This window comes from Vipera ursinii (assembly GCF_947247035.1).
Source record: "Vipera ursinii genome assembly, chromosome: 1".
Taxonomy (NCBI): domain Eukaryota; kingdom Metazoa; phylum Chordata; class Lepidosauria; order Squamata; family Viperidae; genus Vipera; species Vipera ursinii.
The window spans coordinates 39,282,265-39,297,615 of record NC_139512.1 but is presented as its reverse complement, the minus strand read 5'-3'; the positions used below and the strand labels follow the sequence as shown (position 1 = coordinate 39,297,615).

At 39.7% G+C, this 15,351-nt stretch overlaps 1 protein-coding gene across 1 annotated transcript in view; it reads left to right on the top strand.

Annotated features, from left to right (window-relative positions):
- The window catches only part of AK7 (adenylate kinase 7), a gene marked incomplete at its 3' end in the record, with an annotated part of 49,905 nt that overhangs the window by 15,228 nt on the left and 19,326 nt on the right, over window positions 1-15,351 (top strand). The window contains exons 11-15 of the mRNA XM_083353870.1: window positions 867-995; window positions 1,992-2,139; window positions 3,060-3,188; window positions 12,391-12,459; window positions 14,579-14,776. Of these exons, the coding sequence (XP_083209996.1) occupies window positions 867-995; window positions 1,992-2,139; window positions 3,060-3,188; window positions 12,391-12,459; window positions 14,579-14,776 (673 nt within the window). The remainder of the gene's footprint in view (window positions 1-866; window positions 996-1,991; window positions 2,140-3,059; window positions 3,189-12,390; window positions 12,460-14,578; window positions 14,777-15,351) is intronic.

Here is a 15,351-nt window from a genome sequence, read left to right as displayed (position 1 = left end):
GCTGAAGACCCACTTCTTTGAACTAGCTGGTCTGGCCTGATGGGGAGGGTCTTTTTAACGGGTTTTTTATTATTTTTATTGTCATTGTATTTTAATTGGGCATTGGTTTAATCTCTTTTAATTTTTGTACTGTTATTTATTTATATCTGCCCTGTTAACCGCCCTGAGTCCCTTGGGAGAAGGGCAGTATAGAAATTGAATAAAACCTAAACCTAAACCTAAATACTTCCTATTCCCTTTTTATGCAGAAAGGAAAGCCCTTTGTCCCTGTCTTCTATTAAGAAAAATTCTGTTTTGTGTAAACTTAATAATCCTAAGATACTTTGATCCTACATTATGGTTTTTCAACTATATCTGAGACAGGATTTTATTTATCAACAGAAATTGAGTCGGACCCCATCATGCGGGGGTAGGACTGGATGCAGTTTTTTCTTCTTCTTAACCATGAAAAGCCTGTTCTAAGGCTAGCACTGTACCTTCTTGTGTTTCCTACCCCTAGTGGGAAAAACCACATTATTTTAAGCAATCATCAGCAATCAGCAGTCATGAAAGTCCTCTAAGGGCTACAAAAGTAGAGCTTGGGGTACATGTGGTCCTTGAGCAAAAGTCCCTCAATTATACAATATCCTATGCTGTCTTGGATGGACTAAATCAGTATGGATAGTTGTGAAGCATGCAGTGTTTTGCCAACCAGTCTGTTATGAGGGAGACAAGCCTATAATTGCACCCACAAAGAATTTTTCTAAACCATATCCTTCAGCCTTTGGAATCTGAGTAAAGATAGTATATTTTTTACATTTTAGTTTTGGTCATGGTGCATGAAGAATGATTAATATATATGCATTTTTCAATCCCTTTCCTTTTAGCCAGTTAAAATTTGCATACTTGGTCCTCCTGGAGTAGGGAAAACTTCAATTGCAGAAGAGCTATGCAAATATTACAAAGTGCATCACATTAAAATAAAGGAAGTGATCACTAAAGCCATAGAAAATCTGGTAAGTAGATCACTGATGTTGTGAGCTGTTATAAAAGATTATAAAAGTATGAGTAGAATTAAAAATAAGCTATACAGTAATAGATTTAAGAATAAAAATGTCCTGCATTGTATGTCATCAGATTATGCATTTTATCTTTTCAGTCATGTCTGAAATAATTCAATTTGCATGCAAAACATGTACTTTATAACTTAGGTTCATTCCATTCTCTGCTTCAAGATATTTCAATAGAAAAACTGGAACATGTATAGTTCTACTGTTAAATATTGTATATCAGTATGGGTAGACTTCTGTGTATATTTCTCTTAAAAATTTATTTAAATTAAACATAGAAGTTTAAACTTTAAAAAGTTTAAAGTTTATTGGCACAATCATCAAAAGTTGGATTTGTACAAAGTCTAAATCAACTACATGATCATGGACTAAGGGCAATACAAACATGACAATTGATTTCCAGTTCAGGATGCAAAACCAATCGGAATAGGAATTCAAAGTTTCTTTAATCGTCAGATTTCTAATGAAGATTTAGCTTTGCAGCATGATATCCTGAATGAAAAGAAAAATACTTACTTGCTAAGCTTGTAGATTATTATAATTAATAATTACATGAAGAATGTCAAATCTAAAATTTGTCCAGACTGCAAATCTTAGGAATAATAATGAAGTTAAGGATAATTGATCATGAAGATCAGATATTCTCAAAGACATATTTAATGGTAAATTATTGAACAATTTGTGTTTCCACATAGATGCATAGAAAGACAACATGCCACAGTGCATTGTGATAGAGAAGAGACAAACTTAAATATTTTCAGAAGGATATGTCTTTTTAAAAGCAAAATTTATTTAATACTTCTTACAATGTCTACTTTCTTGCAACCTTCACTCAAATATATCATAGATTGTAGAACAAACAGGGCAAAATTGTTTTAATTTTTCTACAGTTGAACCAAAATTTAGTCCAAATTTTCTTAGTATTTTATTTTAACTCCTCAGGAGAAAATAGTTGTTCCTCGAGAGGCAACAGAGTCTGTGGATGAAGGGGAGGAAGAGGAGGAAGAGGAGGAAGAAGAACAAGGAGATAATGTAGAAGAAGCACAGGAATTGTTAGATGCAGTTAAAGAAAACATGGAGCAAAATTCAGGTAAATGAAAAATTAGCAAAAATTTCCTTTTCAAGAGTAAATGCAGTGGTTTGCTTACTGTATAGTGCTTCCACTTAATTGGATTGGATTCACAAAAATATGGAGCTATAACTGGTTTTATTGGTTTTGTGTAGACCTATATTTTATGGTTTGCAAATCATAATTTCATTCTTTTGTAATCTCAACCATTTGTGGCTGATTCTATTTGCCATGCCATTAGATGATACAGTACATGAATCCAGTCATCATCTCCCAGCTTCATCAGTCTCATTTAGATTACTGTTAACTCTTCAGAGGAAAATCAGGACAGAAACATGAGATAAAATATGAATAAGAAATGGTGAGAAGGAAAGAAATGATAGAAATAATTGAAATAATATTGTAATAGACAAGCCACCAGATCTTGGCTACTGATAAGCCTACATTGCAGGCATCTGTTAGAAGCCATGAAGACATAGAATGTGGCATGCACTATAACATGCCCCTCCCTATTTATTTGTTTGTTTGCTTGACTTGTAAGGCTGCCCATCCTAAGAAGCAGAACTCTGGGCAGAGTCACAATAGCAATACAAACCAAACAATAAAAAAAAACTTGGCACCCAGCCTTCTCCTCCAGTGTAACCAGTTTGTCCCTAGCAAATGCTTATTAGCGATCTATAAACTCATCCAACTGACTGGTTTTTGTAACAAACAGTCACAAACTAGCAAACCATGTTTTAGTGCAGCTTGTGAACTGCCAATCTTTGGAGTTTGTTTAGGGATCAGTTTAACTGAGCTAATTCACCAAGCTATAATTAAAGTGACTATAGGTATGTAATTCTAATACACTACAGGTATATTAAGTATGTGTCCAGACAATAGTAATTTCAGTTTTGACCACTCAATTCTGCCTCAACTAATACTTCTTCCATTACAATTAGGCCGTCTAGATGATCACTATGTGATTCGGTTCATGAAGGAAATGCTAATGTCTATGCCTTGTAAAAACCAAGGATATATTTTGGATGGGTTTCCAAAAGTCTATGACGTGGCAAAAGATCTATTTAACAGTAAGTATTTGTAGACTGCTCTGTTAGATGTTAATGTACAGTGCATTGCATTACAGCTACTTACCTGTGGCTACTTTCACAATAATAGATTTCTCATAATTTGTAAATTATGCTGAAATAAAGTATTCATCTTATGCATCCATGTTCTAGTCACAATCAGCATTACTTTGGGTAGGTAATAGGCCCAGAACATGGCATATGATAAGAAAAGCTACTGCTGAGAAATTCTAAACGGCCGTCTAGTCTGCACAGAGGGCAACACCAAACAGCTTTACCCCATTTTCAGTTGAAAATATCAGCATGCATTTACCATAATATATGGTAACTCTTTATGCATAAATGTATTTGTTTATAGTCTGTATATGTATGTTTCTTCATATAGAATAACTAATAATACATTCAAATTTACAGCTATTAAGATTGCTGGCCATGCAGGTACAAAGATAGCCAGGGAAAATGATTGAAGCCTGGGAAACAGGTCCCTTGTCAATAAACAGGAGTGCTGATTTACCATCAGCTTATCAGGTACTTAGGAGTTGAGGACTTGGCAGCACAAGGGAACAACAGTCGATTGCCAGCCATCAACACAATAACCAATAGGAAGGCAACATATAAATACAACACATAGAATAGCCCAAAACATATATTCCAGTAGAGGGAAATTCCCTGAGGATAGGTTCCAGCATGAGTCTGAAAACTCGGAATAGTAAACCTCTGGTCCTGGTGACCAACCCAGATTGGATCTTGCAGTAAATAGTAATTTCATGAGGCTGATGAAATAGGAAGAAATTTGTGTTTCTCAGCTCAGTTCATATCTTTTCCATTGTAACTGCAGGTGATCTAGTGATAGATATCTTCAACTTGTTTAACATAGTTATGGAAACAGTTTGTTCTGAGCAAAAAATTTCAGAATGCTGAGATCCATATGGATTGGCTCTGTTCCACCCCCATGAAGATTTAAATACTGCAAAATTAATCTCTTCATCTTACTTGGTGGGGAAAGAAGCTACCCAAAATTCAAAGAACCTCTAAGCCTGGGGAGTGGCCTGTTTCTGGGGTTCACCCAGCTGAGTGGCAGTGAGGCTGGGTGATGGTCCAGATACTCACCTACCCTCTGACTCGACCCTCCTACTAAACTACTATCTATGGGACTGCCTTCCCTGGATCCTCCTGAACTTTTATGCACCTACGTTACTCTAGCACGGACCTGTTCGCCCTCAGGGGTGCGCCCCTCTCCTGGGTGCGACCCGCCTTTTTTAGTTCCTCCAATCTCGATGAAGGGCCCGACTATTGGGACCCTGAGAGATGGCCGGGCAGGGGCAGGGGCCTCCAGCATAAATTCAATAAGAGGCCCCTGGTTAATTTTTTAGTAAATTTTTTGTGGGGTTAGGGAGCGGGGTGGGAATGGGCTGTGGTTGTTTGGCTAAGGGGGGTGGTCCAACAACCGTTGCTCAGGCCAGGCCTGGGATCGATCATGAAGGGGGAGAGCGGGGTGCGGTTGCCTCCGAAGCTCAGGAGCGGGTCGTGGGACTACCAATCCCCAGGACGTTGGGGAATGGCAGTAGGTGTATGAACAGAGGGCCGTATCGATACCGGGAGGGTCATCTCCGCTATCTACAAGCGGTGAGGCGCTCTGACCCTCTGTCTCTTCCCCGAAGTCCTGGGAGCGAGGATGTGCAGCCTCCTGAGCTCCGGCTGGTCTACCTGAATGCCAGGTCCGTTGCTAATAAGGCTCCCCTTGTTCGGGATCTAGTTGAGGGTGAGCATGCGGACCTGGCTTGCATCACGGAGACTTGGTTGGGCCCAGAGGGCGGTGTTCCTTTAGTTGATCTTTGCCCACCAGGTTTCCGGGTGCTACACCAGCCCCGGCCTCATGGTAGGGGCGGGGGAGTGGCGGTAATTATTAGGGAGACACTATGTCCGCGGGAGACCACCGTTCCTCAGATAGTCGGGTGTGAGTCTCTCTTTTTGAGATATGGTCCTGGGGCGCAGTTGGGCTTGCTGCTGGTGTACCTTTCGCCTAGTCGCACAGCGGCAGCCCTGCCTGAGCTACTCGATGTCCTCTCGGGGTTGGTGGTTGAGTTCACCAAACTTATAGTTTTGGGCGACTTCAATCTACCATCCCTAGGAGGATCATCTGAGTTGGCTCGGGAGTTCATGGCTTCCATGACGGCCATGGACCTGACGCAAATAATTCTTGGACCGACTCATGAGGGAGGCCACACCCTTGACTTGGTTTTCTTATCTGGACGGTGGTTTGATGATCTTGGTGGGGGCTCTCCAACTGTTATGCCCCTGTCATGGACCGATCATCACCTCCTGTGGCTGGTCTTCCGTTTTGCCACCCCCTGCCGTGGGTGTACGGAGCCAACTAAATGGTACCACCCCAGGCGCTTAATGGATCCTGACAGGTTCCAGGCAGCGCTTGGGGCCCCACCTGCCTCCCCTGCTCACAACTCGGCGGATGCCTTAGTGGAAGCCTGGGAAAGGGCGGCCATGGAGGCACTTGACCAAGTTGTACCCTTGCGGCCCTTGACCCGGCGCAGATCCCAGCGAGCTCCATGGTTCTCTGCGGAGCTCCGGGAGATGAAGCGTCGGAGATGGGGCCTAGAGAGCCGTTGGAGGTCCAGTCAATCCGAATCCGACTGGTTGCAACTAAGAAACCATATTAGGTCTTATCTCGCAGCGATAAGAGCGGCGAGATCTAATTACTTCTCCGCCCTCATCGCGTCCGCAGATAATCGCCCGGCCGCCCTGTTAAGGGTGACCCGCTCCCTTCTCAATCAGGAGGTGAGGGAGGAGCCCTTACAGGGTCGTGCTGAGGAATTTGGTCAATATCTGTTGGATAAAATCGCTCAGATTCGAACCGGCCTGGACTCCAACTGGGCAGAGTCTGACGAACAGGACACGGGCGGTCTTGTCGATGTTACCTGGGAGGTGTTTGATCCTGTGACTCCGAAGGAAGTGGACAGGATTATGAGGAGACTGAGCTCCACCACATGTTTATTGGACCCGTGCCCTTCCTGGCTGGTTTATGCAGCTCGGGAGGGGACACGAGGCTGGTTCCAGGCAGTTATATCTGCTTCTTTGAGTGAGGGTAATTTCCCCGCCGCCTTGAAGGAGGCAGTGGTGAGACCTCTCCTCAAGAAGCTCGCCTTGGACCCAGCTGTGTTAAATAACTTTCGTCCAGTCTCCAACCTTCGCTTTCTTGCAAAGGTTGTTGAGAGTGTGGTGGCGCATCAGCTCCCTCTGGTCCTGGATGAAGCAGATTATCTAGACCCGTGCCAATCGGGTTTCAGGCCCGGTTACAGCACGGAGACGGCATTGGTCGCTCTGGTGAATGATCTCTGGAGGGCCCGGGACAGGGGATATTCCTCTGTCCTAGTCCTATTAGACCTCTCGGCGGCTTTCGATACCATCGACCATGGTATCCTGCTGCGGCGTCTCAGGGGATTGGGAATGGGAGGCACAGTTCTTCAGTGGTTCTCCTCCTATCTCCTGGGACGCTCGCAGTCGGTGTTGGCAGGAGGGCAGAGGTCGACCCCAAGGTCTCTCGTTTGTGGAGTTCCTCAGGGGTCGGTCCTCTCGCCTCTCCTGTTCAACATCTACATGAAACCGCTGGGTGAGATCATTCGTGGTTTTGGAGTGGGTTATCATCAGTATGCCGATGACACCCAGTTTTTCATCTCCACCCCAAACCACATCAGTGATACCCTCGACGTGATGTTCCGTTGCCTGGAAGCGGTCCGGGAATGGATGGGGAGGAACAGGCTTCAACTCAACCCAGACAAGACTGAATGGCTGTACATACTGGCATGTCAGGATATTCAGAGTATTCCATCTCTTAATATCGGGGGCGAGTTATTACCCCCCATAGATAATGCTCGCAACCTGGGTGTCCTCTTAGATTCACAGCTCTCCTTAGAAGATCACATAGGAGCTGTGACTAGAGGGGCCTTCGCTCAGGTTCGTCTGGTGCGCCAGCTGCGACCCTATCTGGACCTGGATGCCTTGCGTACAGTCACCCATGCACTTGTGACCTCTCGTCTTGACTACTGCAACGCTCTTTACATGGGGCTGCCCTTGAGAACCACTCGGAAGCTTCAGCTGGTACAGAGTGCAGCTGCACGAATGCTTTTGGGGGTTTCCCGATACTCCCATATTACACCTCTGCTCCGTGAGCTGCACTGGCTTCCAGTTGCCTTCCGGGTGAAATTCAAGGTGCTAGTGATGACATACAAAGCCCTACATGGCATGGGTCCGGATTACCTACGGGAGCAACTCCTGCCAGCGTCAACACCCCTCCGTCCTGTGAGCTCCCACAGAGAGGGCCTCCTCAGGGTGCCACCGGTCAGAGAATGTCAGCTGGTGACCCCCAGGGGGAGAGCATTCTTGGTGGGTGCACCAATCCTTTGGAACCGCTTACCAGCTGAAATCCGGATGGCCCCCGACCTTCGCTCCTTCCGCCGTGATCTAAAAACCTATCTATTCCAACAAGCCGGCCTGCCCTGATGGATTTGGGGTTTTATTTGTTTTACTGTTGCTTTATTGTATGCTCACTTTGCTCTGTACACCGCCCTGAGTCCTCCGGGAGAAGGGCGGTATATAAAACAAACAAACAAATAAATAAATAAATAATTTAGAGCTGGGTAACCATTTGTAACCCCTACCCATCAACTTTCAGAAGCACAAGGTTACATGGTCAGTTTTGGTGGTAAAATGTTGAATTTAATTAGTACTTAGCGTTCATTTGGGGACTGTGATTCTACTTTCTGAGGGGAGGAAGATGGGAAGAGTCTTCTCCTTCACATCCATATTTTAAAGTCTACAAAAAATGGGCCAATAACATTTTAATCAGGGTATAGACTATATCAAAAACCATACAAATCTCCTACAGCAGTATTTAACTATGTAATGCTTAGGAATTATAGCAATCTAAAAGGAAAATGGAATACCTCCAAGGAATTTAGAAAGCAGTCATCTCTAACATAGGCAAAGGTGGATTTCCATTTACATCCTTTATGTAATGGTCAGTTACATAAGGATTCTATTGTATTGTGGGTCCTCGACCGCATGGCGATACAACAGACGCTTGTTACAGCATGGTCACTCTTTATTAGGAAGCTCTGAACCGGACAATAGGGGCTACCTGTACCCCCTTATATACCTGGCTAGGTACACAGGTAGCCAATCCCTTTATGTGGTTTTCCCGCCGGGCACTTATCCACCAATCCTGTCACGGTACACCGCCACCTGATGGTGACAGTGAGCCGCTGCTTGTATTTTCTTTATCCCCATACATAACAGATTCAGAGGATGGTTTTATAAACTGTTATTTGGCAACCCTTTAGTTGTTTATGGGGAATAAATTCATTCTGAATTGCAAATAGTTCATTTGTTGAAATTCTTGTAATATTGTCCCTTTCATCTTAGTAAATCTTGTTAAATTTTTGACTGGAATACTTTCAATGTCAATTGCCAAGAGCTTGACATAAAGAATTAAATATGATCCTCATTTGGTGACTGCCCTATTTAGTGACTGTTCAAAGTTATGACAGTACTGAAAAAATAATTTTATGACCAGTTCTTGAACTTACAACCAGAGCAGAATTCTGCAGACATGTGATCGAGATTTGAGCTCCATGCAACTGGCAGTTGTTTATAATTGGAGTATCCTGTGGTCACGATTGCTATTTGTGTGCTTCACAGCTAGTTTCTGACAAGCAACAGAGAAGCTGACAGTAAAATCAGGCAGTAGAAAGCAGGATGCCATGAGTTCAAATCCCACCTTAGTCATGAAAGCCAGCTTGTTGACTTTGGGCCAGTTTCTCTCTCTCAGCCCAACCCACCTCACACGGTTGTTGTTATGTGGAAAGTAAGAGGAAGGTGTATTGGACATGTTCACCACTTTGAGTTATTTGTAAAAATAATAAAGGTGGGATATAAATAAATAAAAGTATAAATTAAGAATAGCAAGTTGTAGTCATGTGATATCCCACAATGACTGCAGGTGAATCACTTAACAACTGGGGTAGAAATAAGGTCACAAGTCTGTCATGGTCATGTGAAGTCTTGCTTAACCCTGGAGCTATTGATCCCAATTTTGGTCATTAAGCTAGGGCCTCTCACCTTTATCAGCATCATTGGGGCACATCTTTGTAAAAATAAACTATACTGTATTTCACACAAACATTACACTCTTGTGGTGAGGTGACCTGCAAACTGGGGCATAGGAAAGCCTTTGGTATAGAAATGATGCATTCAAAAAAATATAATTTCTTGCTTCACTGTTACACTATGTAGCAGTATTAAAAATGAATAAATGTAGAACATTTACATTTAGGAATGCCAAGATGGTGTGTATATATATATATATATATATATATATATGTTTTGGGATCCATCTAGTATTGATCCATTTGACTGCAACAAGAATTAACTTACCTACGTATTGATTACCCAGTCACCATGATGCTTTCTAGATATATAGAAGTTAAACTGGAAAATCAATAAAACTTGTTTAAAAGAAAAAAGAAAAAAAAAGAATTAACTTACCTATTTGTCTTCAGAGCCCGATGTAGGCTAAGAGAAACTGACCAGTCAGCTTTCAGCTAAATGCTGAGTTTGCTTGTTTTGGCTTAGCACAGAGATGTCCAATCCGCAGCCCAAGGGTTGCATGTGGTCTGGACATCTAGTAATGTGGCCGCACAAACTCATAAACCATTAGTATGTGATTCATATATATTAACTATATTGTATGTTTTATATACAATAAAGCATTATATATTTTGTATTCCTCTTCACTCAGTGCAGCCCAGGCAAGCCAAAAGGTTGGTTTGGACACCCATGGCGTAGCATGTTGTATGAATCCCATCACATGGTTTATGGCATACATGTTTCATGAATTCAGCCAGGCTTTTCCATAAGCTGTGGTTAAGGAAACTATTGCTTGATATGTTGGGGAACTCAGCCATAGAAATGGAATATGTATTTAGTCAAAATATGATACACAATCGGTCATCAAGACAATTTGTCTCCTTTTATTCACAGTCTAATATTTAATGTCAAACCTATTGAAATGCTAAGTGAAAACATCATGTATTTTTCTAACCAGACAGTATGGTTATGTAATTGTGAGAACCCATAGCCTCATACACTTTTTCATCCTATCATTTCCATGCAACATCTGCCTCCCCTTTTCATTTTTGAAGCTGATAATGGGATGGAATTAGATCAATGATAACTGATCAACTAAGACCCTAATTTTATGTATCTATAAATTAATTATACTGTATCAGAAATGCAAAAAATTGAACAAATACAGTATGGAAATAAAAACATATAAAAATGTATTTCCTGCCTTCTAATGATTGTCTGGATTTTTTCAGCCTAGATACAGAAGGCCTAGAAAGGTTGTTTATGAAAATGTCAGTGGCATACATAACATTATGACATGATTATCTACAAACAGGGCTTTTTTTCTCATAGAACGCTCAGAACGGCGTTCCGGCACCTTTTTTTTACAAAAAAAAAACCAAAACAAAACACCCTCCCTCTGAAAGCCTATTGCTAGGCAATCTTGGCCCTTTTTTATGACTCATGGACTTCAACTCCCAGAAATCCTGAGCCAGCCATGCTGAGGGGAAAGGGAGAGGTTTCCATGCTGAGCCATGCTGGCTCAGGAATTCTGGGAGTTGAAGTCCTTGAGTCATAAAAGAGCCTGCACTAGAAGAGGACATTAAAATTCTTTACAGGATTACTTCTTTAGGAACTAAACTTTTAGAATGTAAAACAGCTAATTCAAAAAAGCCAACAGGAAAGAACCTCACATTTTTCATCTGCTTCTGTCTTTCGGAAGGTAAAATTAGATAACAACATAATCTATTTCCTATGTTAACATCTCTGCAACAGTATAACAAAGTTTTGGATGATGGAATTATTTTTTATCTAAGGATAACTAATGATAACAGCTCTTAAATCTGTTATTTTGTTTTATTTTTGCACAAAAAAATTGTATAATTTGCATTTGCATTCATTTACAAATAGAATATGTTGTTAAAATGTATTGGTGTTGAAATAATTAGTGCACACGTATACCTAAAACTAGTTATTGCATTTGGCAATTGTACTAAAATAAATCTCATTGTCAACCAATATAATTCATTTAATTTGAAATCAAGTGAAAAATTGATTTTAATTATTTTATTAAAACAAATTAATGGCAATTCTTTTATAAGAAGTTGCTTCAAACAGAATGAGTTTGACATGCTTGCTCTAGATAGTTGAATGCTCCAAAATAAATTCTAGACCAGGCCTGTACATGCAGCCTACCAAGTACCCTTGGACAGAGCACAGACTTTTTTTTAAAAAAAGGAATAAAATCACCACTACTGCCCTGAAAGTCATGTTGCCTAGTGCCTGCATGGCTTACCATGGCCACGAGCTCCAACACTGTAGATGCTCCTCTAGTCACCAAATCATTGATTAGCCCACCAGCATTCCTTTGCAAACCACAAAGCTTTTTAATTTATCAGTGTGGGCCTTTCCCTTCTACAAGTTGCACAGACCTCTTCTAGATTTTCCTCTTGCCTTTCCGAGTTAACTCCTTGGTCTGTCATTGAGCAAGAATTGGCTTTGTAGGGAAGCATATTATCATTTGATGTATATTTAACATATGTTCTACCTTTATTTACTGATTATATAATATTTGTAGCAAATCCACATGGCGAGGTTTGGGGCAACTTACAATATTTTTAAAATCATAAGATTAAAACATAAAAACAGGGCTTTTTTTCTGCATCGCCTGGCCTGCACTGCCTCCGCCGCCCGCACCGCGCAGCCCCGCTGTATAGAGCGGGCCCCGCTGCTCCCACAGCACCAGCTGTGCCAGCTCTGGCCCCAGGGGGTAGCCCACCACCAACACCCATTGCACCTGTGACTGCAGCACCGCCCCCCCCCCGCCTCCTGCACCCACCAAGATGAGAGTTCCGGCACCTTTTTTTTTTTTTAAGAAAAAAGCACTGTCTACAAAAGTGAAAGGGAGAGAAGCAGGAGTAAGAGGAAGACTGGAGAAGAAATATATAAGATGGCAGGTTAAGAGCTAAGGCAATAATTATATTTGGACTAAGCCAAAATATACTTATTAATACTAGACAATTGCAAACTGCAAGATAATGTTAATGTGTTTTATTTTTTAAATTAGTTGAAGAGGAGGAAGAAGATGATGATATGAGAGGCAAAATGTATCACTATGACAAATTAATAACTCCTGGTAAGTGCACTTGAAATAGTTATTTCAATTCTATATATTTAAACCCAGATCTTTTGTAGTCATATGGACATTGAGAAAATGTGAATAATTCCATAATAAAAATGTAAGTCATTTGCCTTTAATTTTCCCACATCCTCTTCTGTTAACCCATATTTTTCATCCATGGCATTTATGGTGTCAGAGCTTAGTTGAAGATACAAATATTTGAGGAAGAGGAAGTTTTGATTTCCCCCATTCATAATTTACACCAGTACATCTTGCTAGTCAGTTCTACAAAAAATAATTGCCAGTTTAGTGATTTCATTTCCCAAAATCCCAATATTTTAAACATTGATCAGTATAAAAAGTTGGTGGGAAATAGAAGTATCAAGCCAGTGCAGTTCTGTATTTACTATTCATTGAAAAATTGTCCAACAACACAACGGGGTATGAAAATCAGATTGGAAATAGAGTAAAAATGTCTAAGGTATAAGAAGTTACTTCACAGACCAGTTGCAACAGAGATATATTGTGGAGTGGAGAAGATGGATTGATTATATCCAGAATAAATATGGGACTAAAAAGTTTCATCTAGCATTTGAATAAGTACTGATGTGATATTTATATTGCTTGTAGTTATTTTATAAGAGTTAAAGTGCGATAGATTTAATATTTTATTGTTGTTTGCATAAGGTAGACTATGATTGCTTGTATTTTTATACCCTGCATTGAGCTCTGGGAAGTCGGGGAGGGGGGAGGGAGGGAGGTGTTGGGGAGAGGGGAGGGGGTTGGGAGGGGTTTTGTCTTTTTAAAAAATGTATTGTAAAACTTTTCAATAAAAAAAAGAAAAATTGTCCAACAACACAACAGGGTATGAAAATCAGATTGGAAATCGAGTAAAAATGTCTAAGGTATAAGAAGCTACTTCACACTCCAAATTCTAATCACAAAATTGCTAACTGGACATTGATAAATTTAAAATTGTTCAAATGAAAGGGTCAAAATATTTCTTCAATAGTCTTAAATGCCTCTACCTTCAATACAATCAGGACAATACCTATCCTAAAAAAGACATTGGCAATCAAACTTAAAACTCAATATTGGCCAATTTCAGTAACCAGTGGCCAACAGTTATGGAATATATAAAATACTAAATAAACCAAATAACTTGGTTACACACTTTTTAAATTCATGATTAGCTTACTGTATAACTGTCAAGTCATTTCCTTAGCAGGAGAATGGATTTCTAATAAACGTGAAGACCAGAAAATACTGAACATTCAGTAGAGAATAAAATGAAAGAGGATATGGCTGTTTGAAATTAAAATAGTTATGTTTATGCTGCAACATTGTGGCTGAAATTATTAAAATGTGTGAATGGTTTACATTTACAGTAAATACAATAGTAATTTATAAAAAAATAAATTATTAATTATAATTAATAATTCAACTGTAAATCATCTTGATTTTCAGACAGATAAAAAGGATTATATATCTAATGGTAAATAAATAACAAAGAGTTTTGACTAATCAACTTCATATAATGGTTATTTATATTTGAATCCAGCCAGCACAGTTTGTAAAACATACTTTGTAGATTACAGTGTGTGATTCTAGCTAACTCTGGATCCTTCAACACACACACCATCATCTGCAACAAACTAAAGTGATGCCAAGTAACAGACACACAATGATGTCATCATGCAACTGCCTATTATATAATTGTGTCCTGAAGTATGTTTAGTATTTAAGTGATGAAATACTATTTCCTGTCACCCTATTAATACTATGTAACAAACTATGACTGAGAAAATTACATCTTGAATAGCACAATATGTGAATTCAGTCTTTCAGAAATGATTTATTCACACTGACATTTTGTCAATGGACAGGTAAGATATCTTGAATGTAAATTTAATTATGGAAAGTAGGATGTCTGCTTAATGGTTTCAAATCAATTTTGCCTCCATGTAAGCTATATTTCAGCAATCTTGTAATCTTTATATACATTTATGTATTCTTTTAAACAAGATCTCAATAGTACTTATTCATCATTATGCACAGAAAGGCAATTCAAAAGATAAACTATGCAACTTACTGTAATACCATTGTAATATCGGAAATGTGTTTTACTTTGTAGACTATGTTGTTTCTTTGAATGCTTCTGATGAATTCTTGAAAAACCGAATCATGAATCTCCCTGAAAGCATTGTTGCTGGAACACATTACGCCCAGGACCGATATTTAAGATCCCTCAGTCTTTTTAGGGACTTAAACACTGAGGATGAAACGGTTCTCAACTATTTTGATGAAATAGAAATACATCCACAATATATTGGTATGATATAAAATACATTTAATTCATTCATTCCATTTCATCTTATCTACTATTATGATCTTTTGTATCATTTTCATGTACTATTAATTTGTAAATTTAGATAACAAATAATTAAAAAATTACAATATGCACAGTATTACACATCAAATCTTGTTAACTTGAGCCAACTTGAAAACAGCAAATGAAGGGAAACAAGAAAATAGCTTAATTATTTTAATTATGCCTTCTGGTCTCAATTTCCCATATCGAGCCAATTTTCTCACATATGAAAAGGAAGTCATAAAAGAGAATTAAAATATAGAAAAAGATTATTGCCCTCCATAGTCAGTTTATGTAACCTCAGCTGCATTGTGAGGTAATTAAGGAAACCAACATTTCTACAAAATCCAAACAGCATCTGTTTCACCACAACAATATTCACCAAATTATGAAAATAAAACTAGCATCAGATCAAATGATATGCTATTAATAGCAATGAAATAAATTTGGGTGACTTTTTTCATATGGAAGGCCACACTGATGATTGGAGAAGTTTTTAGTTATGACTGGGGAGACCAGCAAAAGGTGAGGTAACA